The sequence below is a fragment of the Perca flavescens genome, chromosome 12 (assembly GCF_004354835.1).
Source record: "Perca flavescens isolate YP-PL-M2 chromosome 12, PFLA_1.0, whole genome shotgun sequence".
NCBI lineage: Eukaryota > Metazoa > Chordata > Actinopteri > Perciformes > Percidae > Perca > Perca flavescens.
This window is the reverse complement of record NC_041342.1, coordinates 17,868,266-17,891,448: the sequence shown is the minus strand read 5'-3', so window position 1 is coordinate 17,891,448 and position 23,183 is coordinate 17,868,266. Positions and strand designations below refer to the sequence as shown.

General features: G+C 38.1%; 2 protein-coding genes across 9 annotated transcripts in view; one reads left to right on the top strand and one right to left on the bottom strand.

The window, feature by feature from the left end:
* Positions 1–6,881: 6,881 nt before the first annotated feature.
* On the bottom strand, positions 6,882–12,208 carry LOC114565956 (uncharacterized). Its single transcript, XM_028594297.1, has 5 exons — positions 12,188–12,208; positions 10,241–11,278; positions 8,743–8,774; positions 8,117–8,153; positions 6,882–7,923 (listed from the first exon to the last, which is right to left on the bottom strand). The coding sequence occupies exons 2-5, from the start codon at positions 11,272–11,274 to the stop codon at positions 6,882–6,884; spliced, it is 2,145 nt and encodes a 714-aa protein (XP_028450098.1). The 5' UTR covers positions 11,275–11,278; positions 12,188–12,208.
* A 1,036-nt stretch (positions 12,209–13,244) lies between these two features.
* LOC114564985 (FYVE and coiled-coil domain-containing protein 1) overlaps positions 13,245–23,183 on the top strand; it is a 48,930-nt gene continuing 38,991 nt past the window's right edge. For 6 of the 8 annotated variants that reach the window (XR_003693871.1, XR_003693870.1, XM_028592735.1 and 3 more), the window contains exons 1-7: positions 13,245–13,315; positions 13,964–14,054; positions 14,403–14,509; positions 16,175–16,300; positions 18,245–18,351; positions 22,073–22,216; positions 23,002–23,098. Coding sequence is in view for 6 of the 8 variants with exons in the window: in XM_028592735.1 (XP_028448536.1) it covers positions 13,994–14,054; positions 14,403–14,509; positions 16,175–16,300; positions 18,245–18,351; positions 22,073–22,216; positions 23,002–23,098 (642 nt within the window). In the remaining 2 variants the exon portion in view is untranslated. Of the gene's footprint in view, positions 13,316–13,349; positions 13,480–13,963; positions 14,055–14,402; positions 14,510–16,174; positions 16,301–18,244; positions 18,352–22,072; positions 22,217–23,001; positions 23,099–23,183 lie in introns of those variants that run through there. The other 2 variants (XM_028592736.1, XM_028592737.1) reach the window with 2 other exon arrangements.

The following is a 23,183-nucleotide window of genomic DNA, read 5'->3' as shown; positions in this document are numbered from 1 at the left end:
GGAAGCTTCAAAACAAACAGGGTCAGACAACGCAATAAATGAGATCTTTTTTTATGAGTAAAACATGTCATTAAAAAATGTAATAAGTCTTCCAATAAGTGTGGAAACAATTTTATCGCAGAACTTATTATCCAAATAATCTATCAAAGCATTGCTGGAGAAATTAATTTGCAAACTTGGCTTCACTGTTATCAGTATGGAAGACAAACACTGTTGCATCAGACAAGACTTGAAAATGCCAATTCTGTATCGGAAAAGCATTTTTCTGTCACAACACTCAAGAAGAGCGGCATATTACTGCAACAATTCTCTTTCACACTTCCAGCTATGATAACAGCTTCAAGTGTCAAACATATGTCTGCAGAAAAAGCGTAGGAGAAAGTATCACAGAGGCAAAGGGAAGAAAGTATGCTGAATATGATTTGTGATTTTTATGTGTCAGGTTATGCTGTTTTTATTTTTTAATTTTAAATGCCTGTATTTTTCTTCTTGAAAAGATGTGATAATTACTCCTGCAAAATCTCAGGGCAGTGCACCATATTGGCATTTGCTATGCCTTCTTTTTTATATGCTCGTATGATAATGTTACTGGTGCAGCAGTTTTATGACTGGCTGGTAAGTAACCTTCTGGGAAGTATTTCTTTCTAACGCTGTTGAGTGTCACTTAAATTGGAGGAAAACTCTATGATGAAAATGAGAAACAAAACCTTTTTTCTAGTTTTCCTGTTGTTCCCTGCCCAACCAGATCAAGGGCACATACAGTCAAGTGAGTGTAATTAACTTTTTCCAAACTCATTTGGATAATCTCTCCCTCAGTTACCTTAGCTTGTGTGAAATTCCCAATTAACTATATCACGGCAAAATCACAAAACAACACCACGTGAAATTTCTTAATGAATTCTTTTGTCTGTCACTGGCACAGATGAGGCATGAGAAAGGCACATGTATGGTGAGCGTATTAGTTAGGCGAGCCCATGTGATGGTGCCCGTTCACGGCTGACGGAGCGTTGGTGTCCTCGGGCATAGTTGCCAAGCTGCCAGTCTGTGCCGTCACACCTTGCTGCCTTTAAAGATTGCCCTGCGGAGACGGGGAGGGGGTACGGAGGGCCTCGCGTTTTTAACAACGCACAGTCTGGCAACCCAGGAGGGTTTACGACTCAGGATCTGTGCCAAGAACTGCCCACCAGAGAGAAGGGGGATGAGGGGAGAGAGGGGGGGAGGAGGATGCAAGGAGATATGGGTGTAAAGCACACACTCGCAAGGTATGTGTCCATGAATATGTGCATATGTGAATGCTTCCTCTATATCAATGTGTGCGTGTAAGAAGAGGCAGCTGGGTCCAATAATGGGGTGTATATTCAACAAAACAGTATCTCAAATCAATTCATCAAGCTTTCTCTGTGACATGTTAGGGGACAGAGAAAAGTGTGTGAAGATACAATGTAGCCCTAGCATCACACACACACACACACACACACACACACACACACACACACACACACACACACACACTTTGCCTTTTCTCAGTAATCCACACAAATGGCAGTGGATGGCAGAATGTAAATGAGCTGGTTATTACACCGCAACGTTCATCAAGCTGAGCTGGAAAGACTTCAATGGCCCTGATGAATATGCATGCAAATTTGTTAATTAAGTTAATTATTCTGCTGAAAATTCATTTGTCTTCCCAAGGACATTTCTGCGATGATTTTAACATGTTTCTACCATTAGTCATGCACGGTGCTATTGAAAATCACTTCTGTTCACCTTTTGGAAAGTTGCGGCCAAAATGGGGGATAGAACACCTACAAATGAGGAGGAGGAGGGACGAAGCAGGTAGAGGACACCATATCAGGGGCGTGGAGTGTGTGCGGAGGTAGACAACAGCTGGTGCAGCCTGAGGATAAGGATGGGTAAGCCAAAACGCATGGTCTGTTAGGATATTAGCTCAGTGGGTAGAGCATTGAAGAGTCAGTGCCAGGTCTGGAAGTCCAGTTCTCATCGGGACCATCCAAGCTTAAAAATGTTTTCATTCATAGATCTTGGACTAAAACGTTCTGTTTTGTGATGATACATGATGTGAAGTTAGGTTGTGGACAGAAATATAACATCTGATGTGAAGGTTATGCTCTTTGCCATACAGTTTATGAGCTAAATGAATGAAGGAATAAATGTCCTGGGAATACAGCTGCTTCACTATATTAATGGCTTTATCTTTAATTGTGGCCACATAAATTTAAGATATATATCACAAAGTCATGTTATATGTTACGTTCTTGTCACGTGGTTTAACTAAATCAAGATACAACGTTATCAGGTTAACCTCTTACAGTCATTTTCATCCACCTAATTTCGTTCTTAAACTGCATTTAGAGGATTAATATGTTAATCTTAATCCATAATTTGAAATAAAGGCATCAAGAGTCAAAACATTGGTGATCATATGATAGCAGTTATATGTGCTGGGCATGAAGCCTGCAAGAATGCCTTGGGGCAACACATTCATGGTCGTAGGTGTCAGTGTTTCAGGATTACTGGTGTTATTTTCCGTAACATTTCCACTCTTTCCACAATTGCTGTTTAAGTTATTACAAGTTATTGTGGTTAAACCATGAGTGATGTTGTGTCTTGTAGCCAAACTAAATTATATTGCTTATGAATATATATTTTTTTATCAATTTATTTTACTGTAAGAGTCAGAAAGTTCAGGTTTGTCTTTTTCAATATAATATCTCAAACTAAAACAGGGTTGTTTCTTTTTGTAAGTGTACCTATTTTATTTATTTTTATTTTATCGTGTACAGGTAGGTAACTCTTTATTTTGAAAATGAAATTTATATAATTTCAGCCTTCGTAATGTTTTTTCAGTAACCTTTACGTTTGCATTCAAACATTTTATTCCTTGACAAATGTGGACAGAAACATAACATCTGGAGTATGTTTACAGTACCGATTTCAATTTAATGCATTTTGTAAACATGAGGGGTTTCGTTAGCTGCTAGTGTCCCTTCAATCCTATGTGTACAGATCGCGACTAGTTAGTTACACTTTCGGCATAACTAGAGTATATTTACAGTTTGAATTTCGTCACGCCACTTATATATCAGCTACCCCAAGGTCTTATAAAGCTAACAATTGTGTCCGATTTCAATTTAATGCATTTTTGTGAACACAAGGGGTTTCGTTAGCTGCTAGTGTCCCTTCAATCCTATGTGTACAGATTGCGGCTAGTTAGCTACACTTTCGGTATAACTAGAGTATATTTACAGTTTGAATTTCATCACACCACTTATATATCATCTCCCTAAGGTCTTTAACAAAGCTAATTTCAATTTAATGCATTTTTGTGAATTTTAGGGGTCTCCTTAGGAGGAGTTGCTAGCTAAGCTATGTGTCCCTTTTAATCCTATGGGAAAAGATTGTTGCAACACTTTCGGCATAATTATCGATTATTTACAGTTTGAATTTCATCACGACATGTATATCACAGCTCCCTAAGGTCTTAATAAAGCTAACACTTTTGTCCGATTTCAATTTAATGCAGTTTTGTGAATTTTAGAGGTCTTGTTAGGAGGAGGCAAGCTACCTAGCTCTCATTGATAGAGCTCCATCCAGCTCACTCGCGGACAAGAGGCGTTTATTTCCCTGATCATTTGTTTAAATAACTCAATACACATATAAGAATATAATTTTAATACTTCATGTTTTCATCCCAACCACGATCTTTTTCCTTAATTTAACTTTTTGTTTCGGTGTCTAAACTTGACATTGCCGTAGCTGTAGCCTCAACCATCTGCAGTCCTGTGTGCATCACTTAAAAGTGTCCCCTGGAAACACTTCCATTGTGTTGTGGTCTATTTGCATGTGCTGTCTTTATGTTGCGTGTTGTGGTCTATTTGCATGTGTTTTCTTAAGTTGCTGTGCAGTGGCCTCTCAGGGCCACCGTACTTGTCCTCAATCCACAAACCTTTTCCAATCATTGTCCACAAAGTAACAAAAACAGGTACATCAAATACTTGTAAATGAGCAACATTAAAAGTGAAAGTTTCAAAGTGAAAGATGCTGTAAAAATGTTTTTTTAAATGAAAAGTGAAGATACGAAACAAGCCAGATGGAAAACATTTAGCAAGAAACATCAGGACGCACTGTTTGATACATCAAATGGCCAGTCTTACAAGAGGCAGCTAATCCTTTGCACTAGGCCTAGTCTGAATATCCAGATGTTTGATTTGTTAATTAAGTCTCCATGGTAGTTAATCACTGTGTTTTTCTATCAGACAACAGCAGGTAAGTAGAGGAGGATGACCCTAAAATATAGAGGTACTATGGTGTGGGATATGCAGACACATGCTGCATTAAATTGTTCTTTGTGGTGAACATTTGTGTTTGAAACACACAGCCCAAAAAGTTGCTGACTCAAAAACAGAAAAATCCAAACACACATGGAAATGTACTTAAAGCAGTGCAGCTCTTCAGCTCTTTTGTGGTGACTAATAAACTTTTTGTACATCTCTGTCTTAAGTATTTGAGGCAGTAGATTATAATCAATAATGTGGCCCAGTAAAAATAAAACAAACAATACTAATGCCAATACCCATGTCCCCTCTAGTGGAGAAATGTAGCACTGCAGTGGCAAAAGGAAAGTCAAGATGCAGCATGAGAGGTTGTTTTTTAATCTATCATCTTAAATGCACATTTTTTAAGAATGTACTCCAAAACATATGACACTCCTGAGTTCATGATTGAGCAAAGCAAAGTTGTGTTTGTCCGGGTTTGTGTAAAACAATGAATTGAATTCTTTTTAAAACACGTTGTTCCCATGACAAATTTAATCAGGATGAGGTGCATTACCATTAATGTCATACATGCCAGTGTATGTAGTGCGAGGATTAAGTCATCTATATTTGTTCACTAAAACAGTTGTTTGTGATGATAATGCTGACACACTTAATCGATTTGTACGCATTTCCATGACAGTCCAGATTAACAGGCACTAAGACTTTATTAGCAATATGCACAAAATACACACACATTTAGACATTTGCAAGGCATCAATTAAATTCACATATGGTTGGAGTAATTATCGTTATAGATAACTGGAATTAAAAAGGCCCGATATCAATGTGAAAAAGGAGGGTGAATTGCCTTGGAGAAAAGAAGAGCAGGGAGTGAATGTTAGGGCCAGGGAGGGCTAGTAGCAGAAACTACATAAGAAAACAACAACAGCTGTTAAGCTTGTGGCTAAAAACAGGATGGCACAACAACATCGTTTGCTAAGAAAATGATCCGGGAAAAGAGATTGTACTGACTCGAAGAAATGAAATGGGATGCTTATCTATTTAAGCTCCGTAGGGTGTGTTTTCTTCTGTGTTGTTCTAGTTTTTTCTCTATGGTTTTGATGTTGTTAATTTTTAATAAACTTCCTACATATTGTTTTATTTGCACATTAAAAAACAAAAATCTTAAAAACTAATTTATGAGTCCTCCAACAACATACTCCACAAAGTAAGGTTAGATGGGATCCCAATGAGGTTTGATCACTTCCTTCTCAGAAATGCTGATAACTACAAAAGGTGTTTGCAAACACTCATAAATTGTTGTAAAATGAGGCACCAGATTGTGCAATAGCTGTTCCCTATACTACATCAAGGTGCATAGGTTTGAATCTTCTCTATTCAGAGGTTACTGCTATAGTGTCCCACTTATCACTGCTAGAAACAAACACATAATATTCGGCACAAAACCCTCTCCCAGTTTCTGCCAGAGAATGTGTGAGCACACTCGTGACTGCTCTGCCCTTGACTTGTATCCATTCATCCAAGTGTGCTGGATGGTTTAGTTAATTAAGCTTAATCTACCCCTGGAGACAGATATGAGTGCTGTTACATTGGCCCACTGATCTGTCCCTATACACTCTTCTCTGGACCCCCCCCCCCCCCCCCGGTGGAGCCATCAGGGCCACGCTACTCAACCATGTTAAGGGTACACTGACAGGGCTCTGGAGAAACACATTACATATAATAGAGTTAAAAGATATGGACAACAGAAGAGGAAAAAAAAGTAGTTCTGAAATATTTTAATTACCGAAATAATAATCATACAGCAACCAAAAGCACATGGACTGTTGGGTTAGACACACTTGACTGGCTACGGTTTATCACAAATATGCAGCAGTCTGTTATATTTTATTGATCCTGCTGCTGAGAGCTACTTTGCTTATTCTGTGTAACATAGACAAGGTCACTCCAGAGGGAAATACTTTCCTAACATATTGGCCAGGCTGATGTGTTAAAAAAAGGGGGAATAAATTAACAAGATTCCGAATAGTTGTATTTGTAGTTACAGTGGGTGCACAAGGTACATTAGCTGGTGAATTGGTGCTTGCACATATGAAGACAGAGACTAAACAGGTGTTGACAGAAATATTACAAATGATATGCAGTAACACTGTTTGACTCTTTTTAAGCAAAAACAATGTACTGAATATATTTATTTCCCCTTTTAAGACCTACTCTTTAATTTTTGGCCAAAAAAGCACACACATTTAAGGTACATTTTGTTAATGCTATACGGCCAGACAGTTTCACTCTCTCTGGGACTTGGAGAAAAGTACTTTCACAGCCAAATTAGATTCCAGCTTACTTTTATTCAAATGTATTACAGTAACAGCACAGCAAAGTTCATTCATAAATGCTGAGAAAGTGCAGCCATGAAAACCATTCCCAAACATTATTATTATTATTATTATTTTACACACTGACACAGGCATTAGAATTTCTTTATATACCCTCACATGTTTAAGGAAATAGTCAAAACATCGGTAGAATTCAATAAATATAATTACATTACATTAAAGCATTTATACGTTTTATTTCAAAAGTCTACTTGGAGTGTAGTTCCAACATAACAGTAGAGTTGTGTGCTGTAAAAGCTACATTCTGAAAAACAGAAGTGCTCTGGCCAGTTCCTCTCTCCCTGTTCTTCCTCCTTGCCTTCTCGCAGCGAAAAAGATCCAAAAGATACCTTCGGAACTTTTGTGAGAGCATATAGAGCAGAGGGTTCATAAAGCAGTGAGAATAAGCAAGTACACGACAAATTTCATACGCAATGTCAAGGTGTTCCTCATTAAGGCTTTCGGATTCATACAAATTGCAGATGAAAAGCAATATATTGTAAGGTCCCCAGCAGATGAAGAAGGCTGCAACAATACATAACACCATCACTACAGTCCTGTGCCTTTTTCTGTTTGTTGCCTGCAAAACTGTCTTGAGGATGGCAGAATAGCAGAAAACAACAATGGCAAATGGGAGGAAAAAGAGCAGTGACACTTGGAGATAATATCCGAGTTTTACATGATTGTCTTCAGAGTGATCCTCACATGTTGCCACACCTTGCAAGTGGATTTTCTCATTTACTTTGATAGTATCACTCACGGATGCAGCAATGCTGATGGCCCAGGCAGCTGCACAGGCAACCATTGCACACCTCTGCCTCCTTACAGGCTTGCTTGGCCAGTTGTGCAGCACCACTATTATGAAACGATCCACAGTCATGGCAGTCAGTAGAATGATGCTACTGTAAAAACCTAGATAGTATAACAGAGTCATACATTTGCAGGCAAAGTTACCGAAGATCCAGTGGTGCAGGCGGTAGACGGCCCAGAATGGAAGTGTAACAGTGAAGATCAAATCAGAGCAGGCCAGGTTCAGGATAAATAGATTTGTGACATTTTTCAGGTTCTCGTAGACGACAAGAACACATAACAGGAGACTGTTTCCCATGACACTGAAGATGAAGAGCAAAATGAAGAAGGCACCAATGATGGTGTTAATGGTAAACGTCTCATCATTAAGATACCCCAAATTACTGCTGTTGTTCACACCTCCGTCGCTCCCTGTGGAGTTGTTTGCCATTGTAGGTTTTCTAGAAAACATGAGCACAAAACTAAAATTGGCAAAATGTAACTAAGACTGAGCAGATGTGTACAATTTTTTAGCTATTTGTGATTTAACGAAAGTAATTATTTGCAAAATATTTCAATATAGAGAACAACAAAATACTAAGTAGGGTACCCTTAAATATGGAGAGCAATTACAGTAAATATAAAGCAACTTACCTTGAACGACGTCTGTCACATCTTGTGGTGAATTGCACTGTGAACAAAATTGTTGCAAACTCATGTTTCCTCTTTCACATTAGTCGACGATGCTGCAATATTAGCTTAACCCATTTTCAATTTGAGCATTGCATTTACATGAAATGGGGGAATGGGTGACATAGATATGGCAGTGAAGGTTATTCAAAACAAAGACACTCCAGAACTTAATATTTTAACTTCATTTTATTATAAATCAAGAACATATTAATAGTGATGATCATATAACATCAAAATAAAATTCCAAAATTCAAACGCTGTGGAGGTAGGTCTGGCAATGCGAGACTACCACAGGATCGACAGATTCATTTTTTATTTGCATTATTTGAACAGGTATACCTAATAAAGTTGCTGCTGAGTTTATGTCAGCTATTAAGAACTAACTGTAGCTTGACAATTATGCAGGGTATTGAGTACATAATCCAAACAGCCAAACATTACATTACATGTCATTTAGCTGACGCTTTTATCCAAAGTGACATACAATTGCTATATATATGTCAGAGGTCGCACGCCTCTGGAGCAACTAGGGGTTAAGTGTCTAGCGCAGGGACACATTGGTTGATGTATCACAGTGGGATTTGAACCCAGGTCTTCCACACCAACAGTATCATATCCACTGCACCATCACAGCAGACTTTTCAACTAAGTGCTAAAGTCAACATGCTAATATGCTCATATTGACAATTCTAACACGCTAATGTTTCGCCATGCTTACCAATCTTAGATTAGCGTGTTCAGATGTACCTTGTGTTTAGTGCCAATTAGCAAGTGACAATACAGCCCAGCAAAAGTAGCTAATGTATATTTAGATTGTGTTACTACAAGGCTACCAGTAGGGGTAACCATATTAGAATAATATGTGAACACTCCCAAGTCGGAATATTTGGGAGATTTTTTACTGTTTCTTCCATGAATGTAGCATAAGCCCTGATGGTAACAACCCATTCTCACTGGGTTGGATGGTAGAGTTCGTTGGGAATGGTGTTCATTAAAGGCAGCTAAAAGCAGAAATATTTACAGTTTTTTCCAACTGCTTACACACGTTTTCAAAACTATGTCTCCTTTTTTCAAAACTCTACACACAATTCCTAAAACTGCACACACAAAATGCCTCACATCTCCTTGAGTACAAACATATGTAAACCAAAGGTATCATTTTTAGAATAAAGAATATGTGTATGTGTGTGTGTGTGTGTGTGTGTGTGTGTGTGTGTGTGTGTGTGTGTGTGTGTGTGTGTGTGTGTGTGTGTGCGTGTGTGTGTTGTGAGTGTTTTTGCATGCTTGTGTGTCGGGGCGAGGGGGGGTGTGTGTGTGTGGGGGGGACAGAATTGTATGCACTTTGTGCAAAACAAAGTCTGATTGATTTGTAATGCTGAAATAGTCATTAGATAGTTGCATGCAGTATGGGCGCCACTATAAAACTACTCAAGATGGGCTTCTCTCCCTGATCTCATCAGAGATGGCTCTCCTTCTTACTCTTCTTCCCTCCTCTTCCTCCTCGTTGTTATCCCCTGTCTCTTCCTCCTCCTCCCCTTGCTCTATGTCTATTGTTGGCATCCATTGTTCAAAACTGGTAATCTGACCTTTGACCTATGTATAGGTATAATACTAAAGCAATGATTGGTTAGTGTTCAGTTATGACATAATGTGTTTGCAAATGTGAGAAGTGTGACAAGCAAGTCACTTCCTGTTAGATTTTTGTGTCTTAGGTAGAGAATTGTGTGTAATGTTTTGAAAAAAGGGTTTTATGCAATTGAAAACTGAGTGAAAGGCTGAGAAATAGCTTATGGTTTTGGAGATTTGCTGGGTAGTTTTGCACTTTGAGTGAGAGGTTTCAAAAATCGTTTGACATGAAAAGATTTTGTGTGTAAGCAGTTGGAAAAAACTGTAATATACAATAACATAAAAATGTGATTAACATCCTTATCTAGGGATATAGAAAGGAACACACACAGCATAGTCTACTGTTCCTGTTGTTATTTGCCTGAAATGGCAATAGGATTTTGAATTAGATTTTCTTTATTCTGGTACAGAACCTGGATGTTCTGGTTTCACGTCTGGTCTCTACAGTTTATCAACTACATTGAGAACTCTTCACCACTTGTTAGCGATGTGATTGTGAGTCGGCTTTGCCTATTGCGGATGCTGCTATTGCTGTGGCCCCAGCCCTTCAGCATTTTCTTCAAGTGGTTTTTGAATTTAATCCCAACAAACACATAAAATACAGGGTTGAGGCAGCAGTGTGAAAAGGCAAAAAGTTGGCTAATGTAAATGGCGTAATTCAGTCGTTCTGATGTTTTACACATTTCAGCCACAGTCTCTGAGTCCGCAGGTGGTTGGGGCCATAAATACAATGACTTTTGAAATAGCACTATATTGTAAGGCGCCCAGCCCACGAAGAAAACAACCATGAGAGTAAAAATGAGTTTTAAAGTTTTGTTCTTTCTTCTTTGGGCAGTTGGACGCAGCAACCTGCACATGATCTGAGAATAGCAAAACATGAACACCACTGAGCTCACTATGAAGAGAATATTTTGCTGGTAAATTCCCCATAAGCTCCAGTATGAATTTGCATTTACACAGTGATTCTGCTCAACTTTGGTGAAGATGAAGGCTGGACTGGCGACCAATATACTCACTGCCCAAATGATCACACATGCTACAACACTGTAGGAGCCTGTGGTGGACACAATGTTAGACAGAGGATTCATGACAGCTACATAACGGTGAGCAGTCATCAGGATAAGGAGGATACCGCTGCTGTAGTAGCCAATGTAGAAGACAAAGTTGACTATTTTGCATGCATGTTCCCTTAAAGTCCATCCATACATGTGAGAGTAGGCCCAGAAGGGCAGACCTGTGGTGAAGAAGAGATCCGATACAGCCAGGTTCAGGATGAAAGCGTTGGTGAGGGATTTGAGATTCTCATACTTGGCCAGAATCACAATGACCAGGATGTTGCCCAACAGACTGAGGATGATCACAATGGAGAAGAAAACTGGAGTGAAGACCGCTCCAAACTTGTTGACACCTTTTGTGTTGCACATTTCCTCTTGATAATTGTCATCGTAGTAATCGTCTGTGGTTGTGTTGAACATTGAGCCATTTGTTGCCATATTCCTTCAGCAAGAAAAAAAAGTCTAAATTTAAAACAAGTTTTGTTAGAGAGGGGTAAATCAAATTACACAGAATTAATGATACATAGTGAATGTGATTACGCTGTCAAAACTTCATCAGGTAATATATCAATATATTATTATATAATTCTCTTGATAAATAACTATATTTTGTCTGAAACATGTGGTTATCTTATATCCATCTTAGAGGGTCACTTTACCCAAATTACTAAAATAATATTTTCTCACTTACTTCCTGGTATTTAGCCATGTAGATAGTGGGTTTTATTTGCTTGGACTTCAAGATATCCATCTCAAAGGTTTTTTACAACTTTCAAAATAAATACTATATATACAGTATTTACAGGCACTGGAAACTTGTTTTGCATGTCTGCATACCATATTAACATTCCTGACTAAATAAACAATAGTCCAAGTTACAGTTTAGAAAATAACATTCATATTTACATTCCTGACTGAATAAACAACAGTCAACGTTACAGTTTAGAAAATAACATTCATATTTCATCAAGAGATTAGCACTGATTTGTTAAGATTGGTGTGTGGAAGCATTGTCCGTGTTGGCAGCATGTTGCCAGTACTCCACAGAGTTCACTGTGAACAGTTTTAGATCTATTTTCTTTGCAATGAGTAATAAGGTTGTAAAGTGCCTCTAAAGTTAGCCAAAAATTGCTATTTCCCTCTGCTTTAAAGTAAACTAAGAAGATACAACATTCTTGCTTCAATTTCTATCTACACTGACTGGACGAAATAGAAAAAAAGACACATATTTCAGTAAAACAAGGTTGTTTTTCTCTTAACAACACACAAAACACTGTAAACATTTTTACTTCAGTATTGCTTAGCCTAACAAATAATAAATGAGAAATGTGGAAACATATACTGTACCTACACAAAGGATATGCACACACCAGAGACCTTCATGTGAATATCACTGGAACTGGGAATTGTTCCTTAAGTACTGACCACAAAGGTGAACAGAAATCTACCATCATTTTCAGAGGACATGATGTCTGGGGGTATTTTGGTTTCAACCACACATGACAAGGGGCGTTGGGTTGGGAACCGGAGGGTCGCAGGTTCAAGTCCCAGTACGGACCAAAAGTACATAGTGTGGATTGGTAGCTGGAGAGATCCCAGTTCACCTCCTGGGCACTGCCAGGTCCATACCCCCCCAACCGCTCAGGGTGCTGACATCTCTCCATTTGTGCATGAACAGGTCCTGTTCAGATAATAACATGTTTGTGTGTGTGTGTGTGTGTATTTCAGGCCTGTGTGTAGTGATTTCTAACAAACAGAGTGTAAATTGTAATTTCCCCACTGGGGATCAATAAATAGTATAAATTAAAAAATAAAATAACTTAAGACATTCCCTTTACCCATTAATACTTGTTTTTGGTGGCCATTACACTTCAGAAGTGCAGAGTGGTATACGTGTTTTTTATTTATTTTTTTTTTAACAGCACTAATGACAGTTTTTTCTAGAACTCTGGTTTAGGCCTCCTGGATAATCTTAAATATTTAGAAAGTGTTTTTTTTGGTTGTTGTTGTTTTTGTTGATGTTGGTTGGTTTATAAAGCAAAGTTAATGGTTAATAAAAACATAACAATAAAAATGACAATAGAGATATAATAAACATATGTTTAGATTATACTTAAGAGAAACTTTAAATAAATATTTAGTTAAACTTTATATTGTTTTGTATATAATGCATTTTGATGCCATTGGTCAAAAAATCTTGTAGGCCTACTCATCTTAGTTTTCGATTTAAAAAAAGGATGTCAGATTCGTCACAACATAATTTTTCGTATTCTTATATTATATTTAATAAAATATTAGGTTTATAAAGCACAACACACGTTTTAGCTTTGTGTTTATTTAGGACGGATTTCAACAGAAGCAGAAGGCTATTTATCCTTATCTGTCAGGCCTGTCAATCATCCATAGTGCCCGCCCCCAACGGGTAGCAAGTTTCTGCTGTATCGCCTACAAGCTGGACATTGGGCAATTTACACATCAAGTATGTTCGTTATTTTACCGTTTATTTGATATTGAAGTGTTTGGCTTTATTTACAACCAAACTGCGATGGTTTGTAGCAGAAACTTACAATTAAATACAAACAGGAAATGAAGAGCTAAGTGCAGGTGCATGTAGTAGTATAGCGCTCGCCAGCTTTGAGAAATGTATGCTTATGTCACGGTTTGTTGCATTTTAAAGCCGTTTCAAAGTGATTTAAGTCAACTTTGCTGGTTTGTATGGTCGACGGTGGATAACAGTATATAAATCGTGTGTCAGTGGGGTCTGATAAGGACACTGTCGCTACAAACAGTGATGAGCTTTCACTCGTCGTCGTGATGTAAATGTTGTACCTCCTCTGACTGTAGGCAAATTTGTTGCTAACTTTACTAAGCTAACGTTACTGTGGTTTCTTCATCTTAACAAATGCATGGACCCCTTTGGAATATTTAAATTGTTTAATTTGTTAAAGACGTTTTGGGTTTGGATGAATTCAACACTGTATTTATGAAAGAGACTTCACAGCATGGGGAAAACTAATAAGGGCAGTGCTGTTTTTATGTTTACCTCGTAGTGGTAATTAGCTTTGGCATATTTTCATGCCTTTTTTTTTTTTTTTTTTTTTTTTCTCTTTTTTAATCCTACATGCAGAATTCTTGACTACACTGCCCTTTCCCCACAATGGCCTCCTCCTCATCAGTTGGAGATAATCAACTGCAGAGGATAATCCGAGATCTGCATGGTAATTGTACAGTTCACACTTACAATAAACACCATCCCTTATTGCTCTATGTGTGCCATTTGTAATATTTGAAGTAGGGCATATGTCTCTGTCTCCAAACAAGAAATATTAAGGCAAAAATTATAAGATTTTGCACACAGTATATTGTTCCCAGAATAATTGCATGATTCGATCAGTCAGGAAATGTTTTGTGCCTGAAGATCTATAACTGATAGACATTTCGCAAAAATTGTTGTGTAAGTAAAAAACAGTGTGCAGATTCTTAAAATGTTTTGCCCGTTGTGTGAACACAAGACCATAACTTGATATTTGTGTATGTGTTAACAAAGCTGTTACTGTCTTGTTTAGATGCTGTGTCAGAGTTGAGTAAAGAACACAACGAGTGTGGTGAACCCGTAACTGATGACAGCTCCTACCTGCACAAGTTCTTCTACAAACTAGAATACCTGCTGCAGGTATGGTCTCATATACCATACAAGTGTTGTTTGGAGTTTATCAAGATGATCTAGTTTGTGTTTGAAAGTGTGCCAACACTGCTCATCTGACTTGCTAGACCAGTGGTTTCCAACTGGGGGATTGATACCTCTAGAGGGCTAACAAGATCCATCAATAAAGGGGTTATGAGATGATTCAAAAGTTAGAAATAATAAGAAAATACATTTTGTTCTGTGTGTTTTCTGTCTTCTCTTAAATGTTTTTCTTCTTCTTGTGAAACACCCGTGAGTCTAACTTTTCAGGCCTCAACAAAAAATGAAACAACCTGAGAATGAACATCACATTTTGATTGAATTGTCCACATCTCAAACATATGCAACCTGCGGATACCAGGGATTGTGACTAGCATTGCTTTGCTACAAAGGGTCACACATTTAAAAGATTAAGAAGCAGTGCTTTAGACCAGTGATTCCCAACCTTTGTTTGGTTGTGAAACCTTAAAATGAAGCTCTAAAGAGTTGTGAGCAATTCCACCAGAGTGATTTTTTTTTTTCCTTTCTCTAAAGTGGTTGTATATTTGTTAGAGACCATGGAAGCAGAAACTATGAGTACACAAGAAACACTTTTCACAAGAAAAAATAAAAAAATAAAAAACTATGTACAGTAAATGTGTATAGCAGAACTACTTTCCCCCCCTCCCTGTCCCATCAGTTATCTTGTGACCCATTAAATTCATCTGGTGACTGTTTGGAGGGTTTTGATCCCCAGATTGGTGACCACAACTCTATAAAGATTAAGGTGGAAATGAGAGAGGGAGCTCATAGAAATTATATTATGGATTCATTTTTACATGCACATAATATTCCGTTTTTTGCCTTTATTCTGAAAAAGACGATATTCTGACTAAGCTGTTTACATGGCTAATGAAAGTGAATATTCCACTAATATTCCCGTTTACATGTAGCCGTGCAAAATAAGATTTTTCCACTGGTGGCGGACTTGTGGGACTGTGCAAACACAGCGTGCTTCTTTCGTTCCTTCAACCAGCTTCTTGAAAAGGTCGGCGTAGCGATGTGTGTGCATATCCAAAAACCTGTTAATATCCAAGTCTTTCATAATGTTTAAAGGTAGCTGTGTTTTTCCCTTTTATCTGGTATGCAGCCTTGCAAAATGTTGGCTGGTTGGTTTGTGTATAGCAACCATAGCAACGCACAGAGCTGAGCATAAGCCTGCTGTAAAAACCGCGATTGAGACGCATATTTCGAATGTGCTGTATACATGTCCAAAGAATACCTCTAAAACCCGAAATATCCCACGTCTTAATCAGAAAATGCTATATTCGGAAAAAGGTCGGAATATCCAACCGGAATATGCTGTTTACATGAATTCGGAAAATTTCCTTTTTCGGAATGATAGTGGAATATTGCTGTGCATATAAACTTACTCAATGTAGTCTGGCTTACTGTATGTACAGTGCTGGGATAAAGCCTGACATGTCAGGCATTCTGCTCCCCTTCTGATATTAATATTGCAAGGGCACCATCGCTGCATCCGGGGCTTTGAAACACCCAAGATGATTGTATTGGTTTAAAGAAATGCAAAAAAGGCCAGAGCGTTTTTATTTCCCCCTATGCCAGAATGATAAGCGGTGTAGCTAGACCATATTTGACCACCATGTTTCTTAGTTTGACCAGAAAGAGAAGACAACCTTTCTTGGTCAGAGGAAGGACTACTGGGATTACTTCTGCGACTGCCTGATTAAGATCAAGGGAGCTAACGATGGCATCCGTTTTGTTAAGTCCATCCCTGAGGTAATCCTACTTTGCAACACACACACCCTGTCACCCTCTGTGCCTTGGCCCTGCCATGTCGCACAACGCATGCAGACACACAAATACACAGTGACCGTATAACCATGTAACTAATCTTCTAGTGAGTCAGATACAGTAAGACTGTGCTGCTAATTTACTTGCTGCCGTACACCTTGTTCCTCACCTTTTATCCCAGGAATTCAGTGGTGAGCTTTATACTGAAACAACTGTAGTTGAATTAGTCCTAGTTTTTACTATATTTAATTTGTTGCTTGTACCTTCTGTGTGCCTGATACAGTATGAGAGTTATTGTTACTTAAAAAGCCTCAAAGAGTACTAGTAGTAGATTTCTTTACAAACAAAATTATTTTTCTAGCTTTTGCCTTGTGGGGTATTGGCATATGAAGCCATGTTGTTCTCTCTAATAGGACTGCAACTAATAATTATTTTTATTATAAATAAATATGCTGGTTATTATTAGTATATAAAATATAAGAAAAGTCAACAGTCCGAAACCTAAAGGTATTTGATTTACTATGGAACCAGCTAAGTTTTGTCTTTTTTTTTTTTTTTCTTAAACATTTGTTGACTATGAATTAATTATTTAAATAGTTGCCAACTTATTCTCTGCCAATTGTATGATCGTTTAATCGACTACTGGTTTCAGCTGTACTCTAGTAAGTAAGTAACTCACAATCTGATGTTAAATAACAAAATGGGAATATGATGTGTCAAGACTGTAATAACCTTTCTTCACTGTCCTTTTTGTTATCACCGATTTCTTGGATACGATAGATCCATCACCTTTTTATTATTGTATGCTAAAATTGCATGAGAACATACTACCAAAATATTATTTTGGAATTCAGTTTAGGGGTGCATGATATATCGACTCAATATCGTTATCGCGATGTCACGTTGCGCAATATTATATCGAAAGTGTCGCGATAAGTATGCAATGTTTTGTTTATATTGTGGAGTGCTGCGTCCCGTCCGTTGGCTGTGTGGCTTAGTTAGTTTCGATTTAGAGCCCGCTTGAAACGCTATAATGATCATCATTTAATTGGCCAGTTACCGTGCCACTTGCACGTTAGTACACGTCAGCCAAGTGACAAACCCTATGTAGCGTACCATGTGTGTGCATATTTAGACAGAGGGACAGTGTAAGTGAAGAAATAGAGACAACAAAACGGAACGAAAAGTGAAAGAAAAGTTGTGTCCTGTTCTTTATTTATATATTTTATACTGTACAACCAGTAAAACGTGACCTGTTGTACCAGTCAGTTGAAATAAACCTTGTGTTATAAGAAAACTTTTTATTTAATAATCTATTTTGATGCGTTTTCCCATAAAAATATCATTCATTAATATCTATATTGCAATATTCATAATCGATATTGCAAGATCACATTTTGTCAATATCGTGCAACCTTAATTCAGTTCAATTAATTGAATGATTGTTTGGCTCAAGTGCAGTGCAATTGTTCCAGTCCAAAAAAAAAAAACTTTTATAAGTAAGCTGTATTCTACCATGAGAAGTAATTACTGACGGATTACGGAGTCCTGATTTATAAGCATAGTTAAATCTCTCATTGTATGCTAATTGATGCTAATTTCCTACTAAAAACATATGTGGTTTTAAGTTTCCTTAGGGATTTACAGCGGTCAGTATTTTTTTTCTTTAAAAGTCACTTTCTTTAAAAGTAAGTTCATTAATCAATAATGAAAATAATCATTAGTTGCAACCTTTTTTCAAATTAGTATTTTTAATGTCACATTCAAGTAGAGATTATTCAGAAGGTTGTTTGTTAATAAGTGAGCTAAGTGACACTAACTAGACTATAAATTTACTGACTACTGAGGTCAATCCACATTGCAGTTTAGTAATGTCGATGTGTGTATGAGTGTTAAAGTACACTAAAGTGTGTATTTTTGTGTCCTCAGTTGAAGACATCACTGGGGAAAGGAAGGGCCTTCATTCGCTACTCACTTGTTCACCAGCGTCTTGCTGACACACTGCAGCAGTGTCTTATAAACCAGAAGGTCACAAGGTCAGTGGACACACACCGCAAAAGTATTCGCCCCGGCATTTTTCGTGTTTTGTTGCTTCAAAACCTGAAATCAACATGGATTGTTTGAGGATTTGCATCATTTAATTTACAGAACATGCCCACAACTTTGAAGATGTTTTTTTTTTTTTTTTTTTTGTGAAGCATGCAACAAATTGGACAAAATAACAGAAAAATTCAATGTGCATAACTATTCACCCCCCTAAAGTCAATATTTTGTAGAGCCACCTTTTGTGGCAATCACAGCTCCAAGTCGCTTTGGATAAGTCTCTATGAGCTTGCCACATCTTACCCCTGGGATTTTTGCCCATTTCTCCTTGCAAAACTGCTCCAGCTCCTTCAAGTTGGATGGTTTGCGCTTGTGAACAGCAATCTTTAGGTCTGACCTAGGGCTGGGCGATAAAACGATAACGATATGTATCGCGATAGACACATAATCAATATCAATAGAAAATGCGGTCGATAAAACGTTCGATAACTTGTTTTTCTTCATCAGAAGAAACCAGAGGTTGTGAATCAAGTTTGGTTGCATGAACAAAGGCCCTCACTCTCTGGCAACCTAGCAACGTGGGGAGTGACACTAACAGCCAATCATGTAACAGTATCACGTTTGGTTGCGCCACATCGCTGTCTCGTGTTCTTCAATAACGGAACCGGCGTGGAGTGTAAAGTGAGTGCCGGATTGAGCGAGGAAATTGTTGATAAAACAGGAAAAGTCAGTATGGCAGTTTTGGGGATTTTATAAGGATGACCGTAGTCAGACCAATGTCGTCAGACCAACACTGGTAATACCATAAACTTCTTTTACCACTTTAGCCGCGCTCACACTTTCGAGCACAGCCGTATTCGCCATCAACGTCCAACAACATCTGCAGCTGCAACACGTCACAAGCAGCAGACCGCCATGGAGAGGTACTCTGCATCAGCGCCTTACTAAACGCTACAAAGAAATAACGAAGGCAGACGTGCTGAGCACTGTCCAGAAGCCAGGTTACCAACTTAGCACTAAACCTGCAGAAAATAGTTCCTTCTCAGGTTTCTTATATTTAGCTAACACTTTGCATTATTTTATGACACTTTATTAAGCATTTCTTACTTATTCGTTAATTTTGCACCTTAATGTTAAGAGATAATTGTTAAGTGTTCATTGTGATTTTAGACCCGTTTACATTTTTAATTATGTTTTCTTTGGTTGTGTTGACATTTCTGCTTTTATAATTGAGGGGATTATAATCAGAGCAGGGTTAAGTTTTAAATAAAAATGTTTAAATTTAATATATTTTTCTCCTGGTCCTTATTTTAAATAGGTCATGAAAAATATCAATAATTATCGATATCAACCAATATGAAAAACTTATATCGTGATACAGTTTTCAACCATATCGCCCAGCCCTAGTCTGACCACAGATTTTCTATTGGATTGAGGTCGGGGCTTTGACTAGGCCATTCAAACACATTTACAGGTTTCCCCTTAAACCATTCAAGTGTTGTTTTAGCAGTGTGTTTGGGGTCATTGTCCTGCTGGAAGGTGAACCTCCATCCTAGCCTCAAATCACACACAGAGTGGTACAGGTTTTGCTCAAGAATATCCCTTTATTTGGCACCATCCATCTTTCCCTCAACTCTGACCAGTTTCCCAGTCCCCACAGCATGATGCTGCCACCACCACGTTTCACTGTGGGGATGGTGTTCTTTGGGTGATGTGATGGGTTGGGTTTGCGCCAGACATAGTGTTTTCTTTGATGGCCGAAAAGTTCAATTTTAGTCTCATCAGACCAGAGCACCTTCCTCCATACATTTTGGGAGTCTCCCACATGCCTTTTCGCAAACTCAAAACGTGCCATTTTGTTTTTTGCTGAAAGTAATGGCTTTCTTCTGGCCACTCTGCCATGAAGCCCAACTCTGTGGAGTGTACAGCTTATTTTCATTCTATGTACAGATACTCCAGTCTCTGCTGTGGAACTCTGCAGCTCCTCCAGGGTTACCTTAGGTCTCTGTGCTGCCTCTTTGATTAATGCCCTCCTTGCCCGGTCCGTGAGTTTTGGTGGGCGGCCGTCTCTTGGCAGGTTTGCTGTTGTGCCATGTTCTTTCCATTTGGTTATGATAGATTTGATGGCGTTCCTGGGTATCATCAAAGATTTGGATATTTGTTTATAACCTAACCCTGACTTGTACTTCTCAACAACATTGTCCCTTACTTGTTAGGAGAGTTCCTTGGTCTTCATGACAGTGTTTGGTTAGTGGTGCGTCTTGCTTAGGTGTTGCAGCCTCTGGGGCCTTTCAAAAAAGGTGTGTATATGTAATGACAGATCATGTGACACTTTGATTGCACACATGTGGACATCATTTCACTAATTATGTGACTTCTGAAGGTAATTGGTTGCACCAGAGCTTTTTATGGGCTTCATAACAAAGAGGGTGAATACATATGCACATGCCAATTTTCAGTTTTTCATTTCTAAAAAATAGTTTTAAGTATACATTTTTCTCATTTCACTTCAACAACTTAGACTATTGTGTTCTGATCCATCACATAAAATTCAGATTAAAATATATTGAACTAAAGGCTGTAATGTAACAAAATAAGTAAAAAGCCAAGGGGGTAAATACTTTTGCAAGGCTCTGTAAATGTTGTAACTTTTTGTTCCCTTTTAAGTTTCCAAGCAGCTCAGGTTTTACACCCTTGTGGTGTGATGATAATGTCCAGTCTTAGGAAGTGTGATTCTCGCTTCCTGATTTATGTCTTATTTCTGTTTTCACAGAAAAACACAACAGCAACGTAGTTTAACCAGACACCAGTCTAAATTCCTCAGCAGTTCATCAAAACATATGTCAATTTAGTTTTTGCTTCATTCAACCTTTATTTAGCCAGGACAGTGTTTTATGATATATTTATATTTCGTGTGTGTGTGTGTGTGTGTGTGTGTGTGTGTGTGTGTGTGTGTGTGTGTGTGTGTGTGTGTGTGTGTGTGTGTGTGTGTGTGTGTGTGTGGTACTACAGATGAACATTAAATATGTGGTGCGATGCCGGTGAGCTGGTTCAGGCCGTCAACTCGAGCTGCACTGCTTGCATATACACGTGACATGACTCACTCTCCGTATCATTTATCAAACACCCTCTTAATATGGCGGACTATTTAAAATGCAAAATGTCCCTATCTCTGCCTTGTCAATGCCGCTGCTGCCCTGCACCTATTACTGCCTGCTCTTTCAGCCCCACAGTACCGAATTCAATACTTTTTAGGCTCAGACTGAATTGAGTATCGGAAAATGCTTTGTCATTCAATATCTAAAGAGTAAATCTCAATGACCCAATAAACATGCAGCATGCTTCTACCAAGATCTAATAATGTTTGTGATTGGCTGCCTAACATTACATGTCATAGAGGTATGCAGGAAAAACTTTCAGGAACCGGTATCGAAGTCAGGGTATTGGTATCGGTACCGGTATCGAACATTTTTTAACGATACCCAGCCCTACTCTCCAATATCTCATGTAAACTTATCTGCAGGGAGTGATGAGGTCGGAGTCTGGCTGCCAAACACTATATTCTGCTGTTATAATAAACATTTCAAATGTGAGTTGTCTGACTGAACTATTTTGACAGTATTATTATATATGTTATATATCCATGTTTGTTTGTCCTTGTTTTCAGAATTGTGTTTTATGTTCATTTTTTATTTTTATATTCTTCCTATTCAGTGACTGGTATTATGCTCGGAGTCCCTTCCTCAAGTCTCACCTCACTGCTGACATAATCAACCATCTTTATGAGCTCAACCAGATCCAATTTGATGTGGCAGCCAGAGGTTACGACCTTGATGCAGATTGGCCAAAATTTGCAAGGTAACCAATTCCTACAATTAATCTTTATATTTTTACTACTTTAACTTCTTAATCACCAGTTTCCTTTTGTTATAGAAAAACACAAACTTGATTCTGCATGTCATAAATAAACAATAAAATCTTCTCATTTTTTGGCATCTTGGTTGGAAATAATTTTGATATTGATCAGAGACAGACAGACAGACCTTAAGTAATCTTAAAAAACACCCAGTTGAGTAATTTAGAATTGTGGTGAAGTGACATTGGGTATTTCACAACTTGAAGTAAAACTTATTTACTATCTGATCACTCCGCACGTTCACAGCTCTTTTTTTTTTTTTTTTAATAAGTGTGTAAATGTGTGTGAGAGTCGGTGTGTGCCGACAATGTGTGAGCGTTGATCGCTGTTCCTCACGTCAGCACCTTTGCCAAAACTTGTCATCCATTTGCAGTTACTCTACAGGCAGCGGACACAATTTTTTTTTAAAAGCCTAACTTGTGTTGTTGTGCATCACATTATTGTGATTATTGGTTAAATCTTACAATATAATGCAGTGCAGCAACATCTACAACAACACAAGATATGTCCACTGACTCTGTTGCCCTGGGCCAAGGGTGCTCTAACCTTGTTAAATAATAGGGGACCCATAAAATAAAGATACTTATTATAAGTTACTATAGAGCCACCTAAATAGTTGTGTCCGTCAACTTAAGTTCCTCTTTTGTGTCAAGTTTGATGTCATGTTTGTCTTACTATTAAACAGGTGTTAATGACCTTTAATATTTGGTATCTTACTATGTCAAAGGAGAACATTAGGCACTGCCTCACCAGCATCTCTGTGGAGGCCTCCCAGTCGCTGCTCCAGCATCAACAGCCTCATTAGCAGCTACTCACACTCACAGGTACTCGCACTCAAATACTTCTATACATAATCTAGATAGACAATCCTGCACAAATATTTTAGTAAATGTGACTGTTTGAATTTTA

Coding starts and splice junctions, on each gene's coding strand:
- LOC114565956 (XM_028594297.1), bottom strand. CDS start 11,274: ATGGCAACAAATGGCTCAATGTTCAACACAACCACAGACGATTACTAC. Junction 8,775..10,240: donor AGTGGTGAAGAGTTCTCAAT/GTAGTTGATAAA, acceptor GTGATGGTGCAG/TGGATATGATACTGTTGGTG. Junction 7,924..8,116: donor TGTGACAGACGTCGTTCAAG/GTAAGTTGCTTT, acceptor CATGTTTTCTAG/AAAACCTACAATGGCAAACA.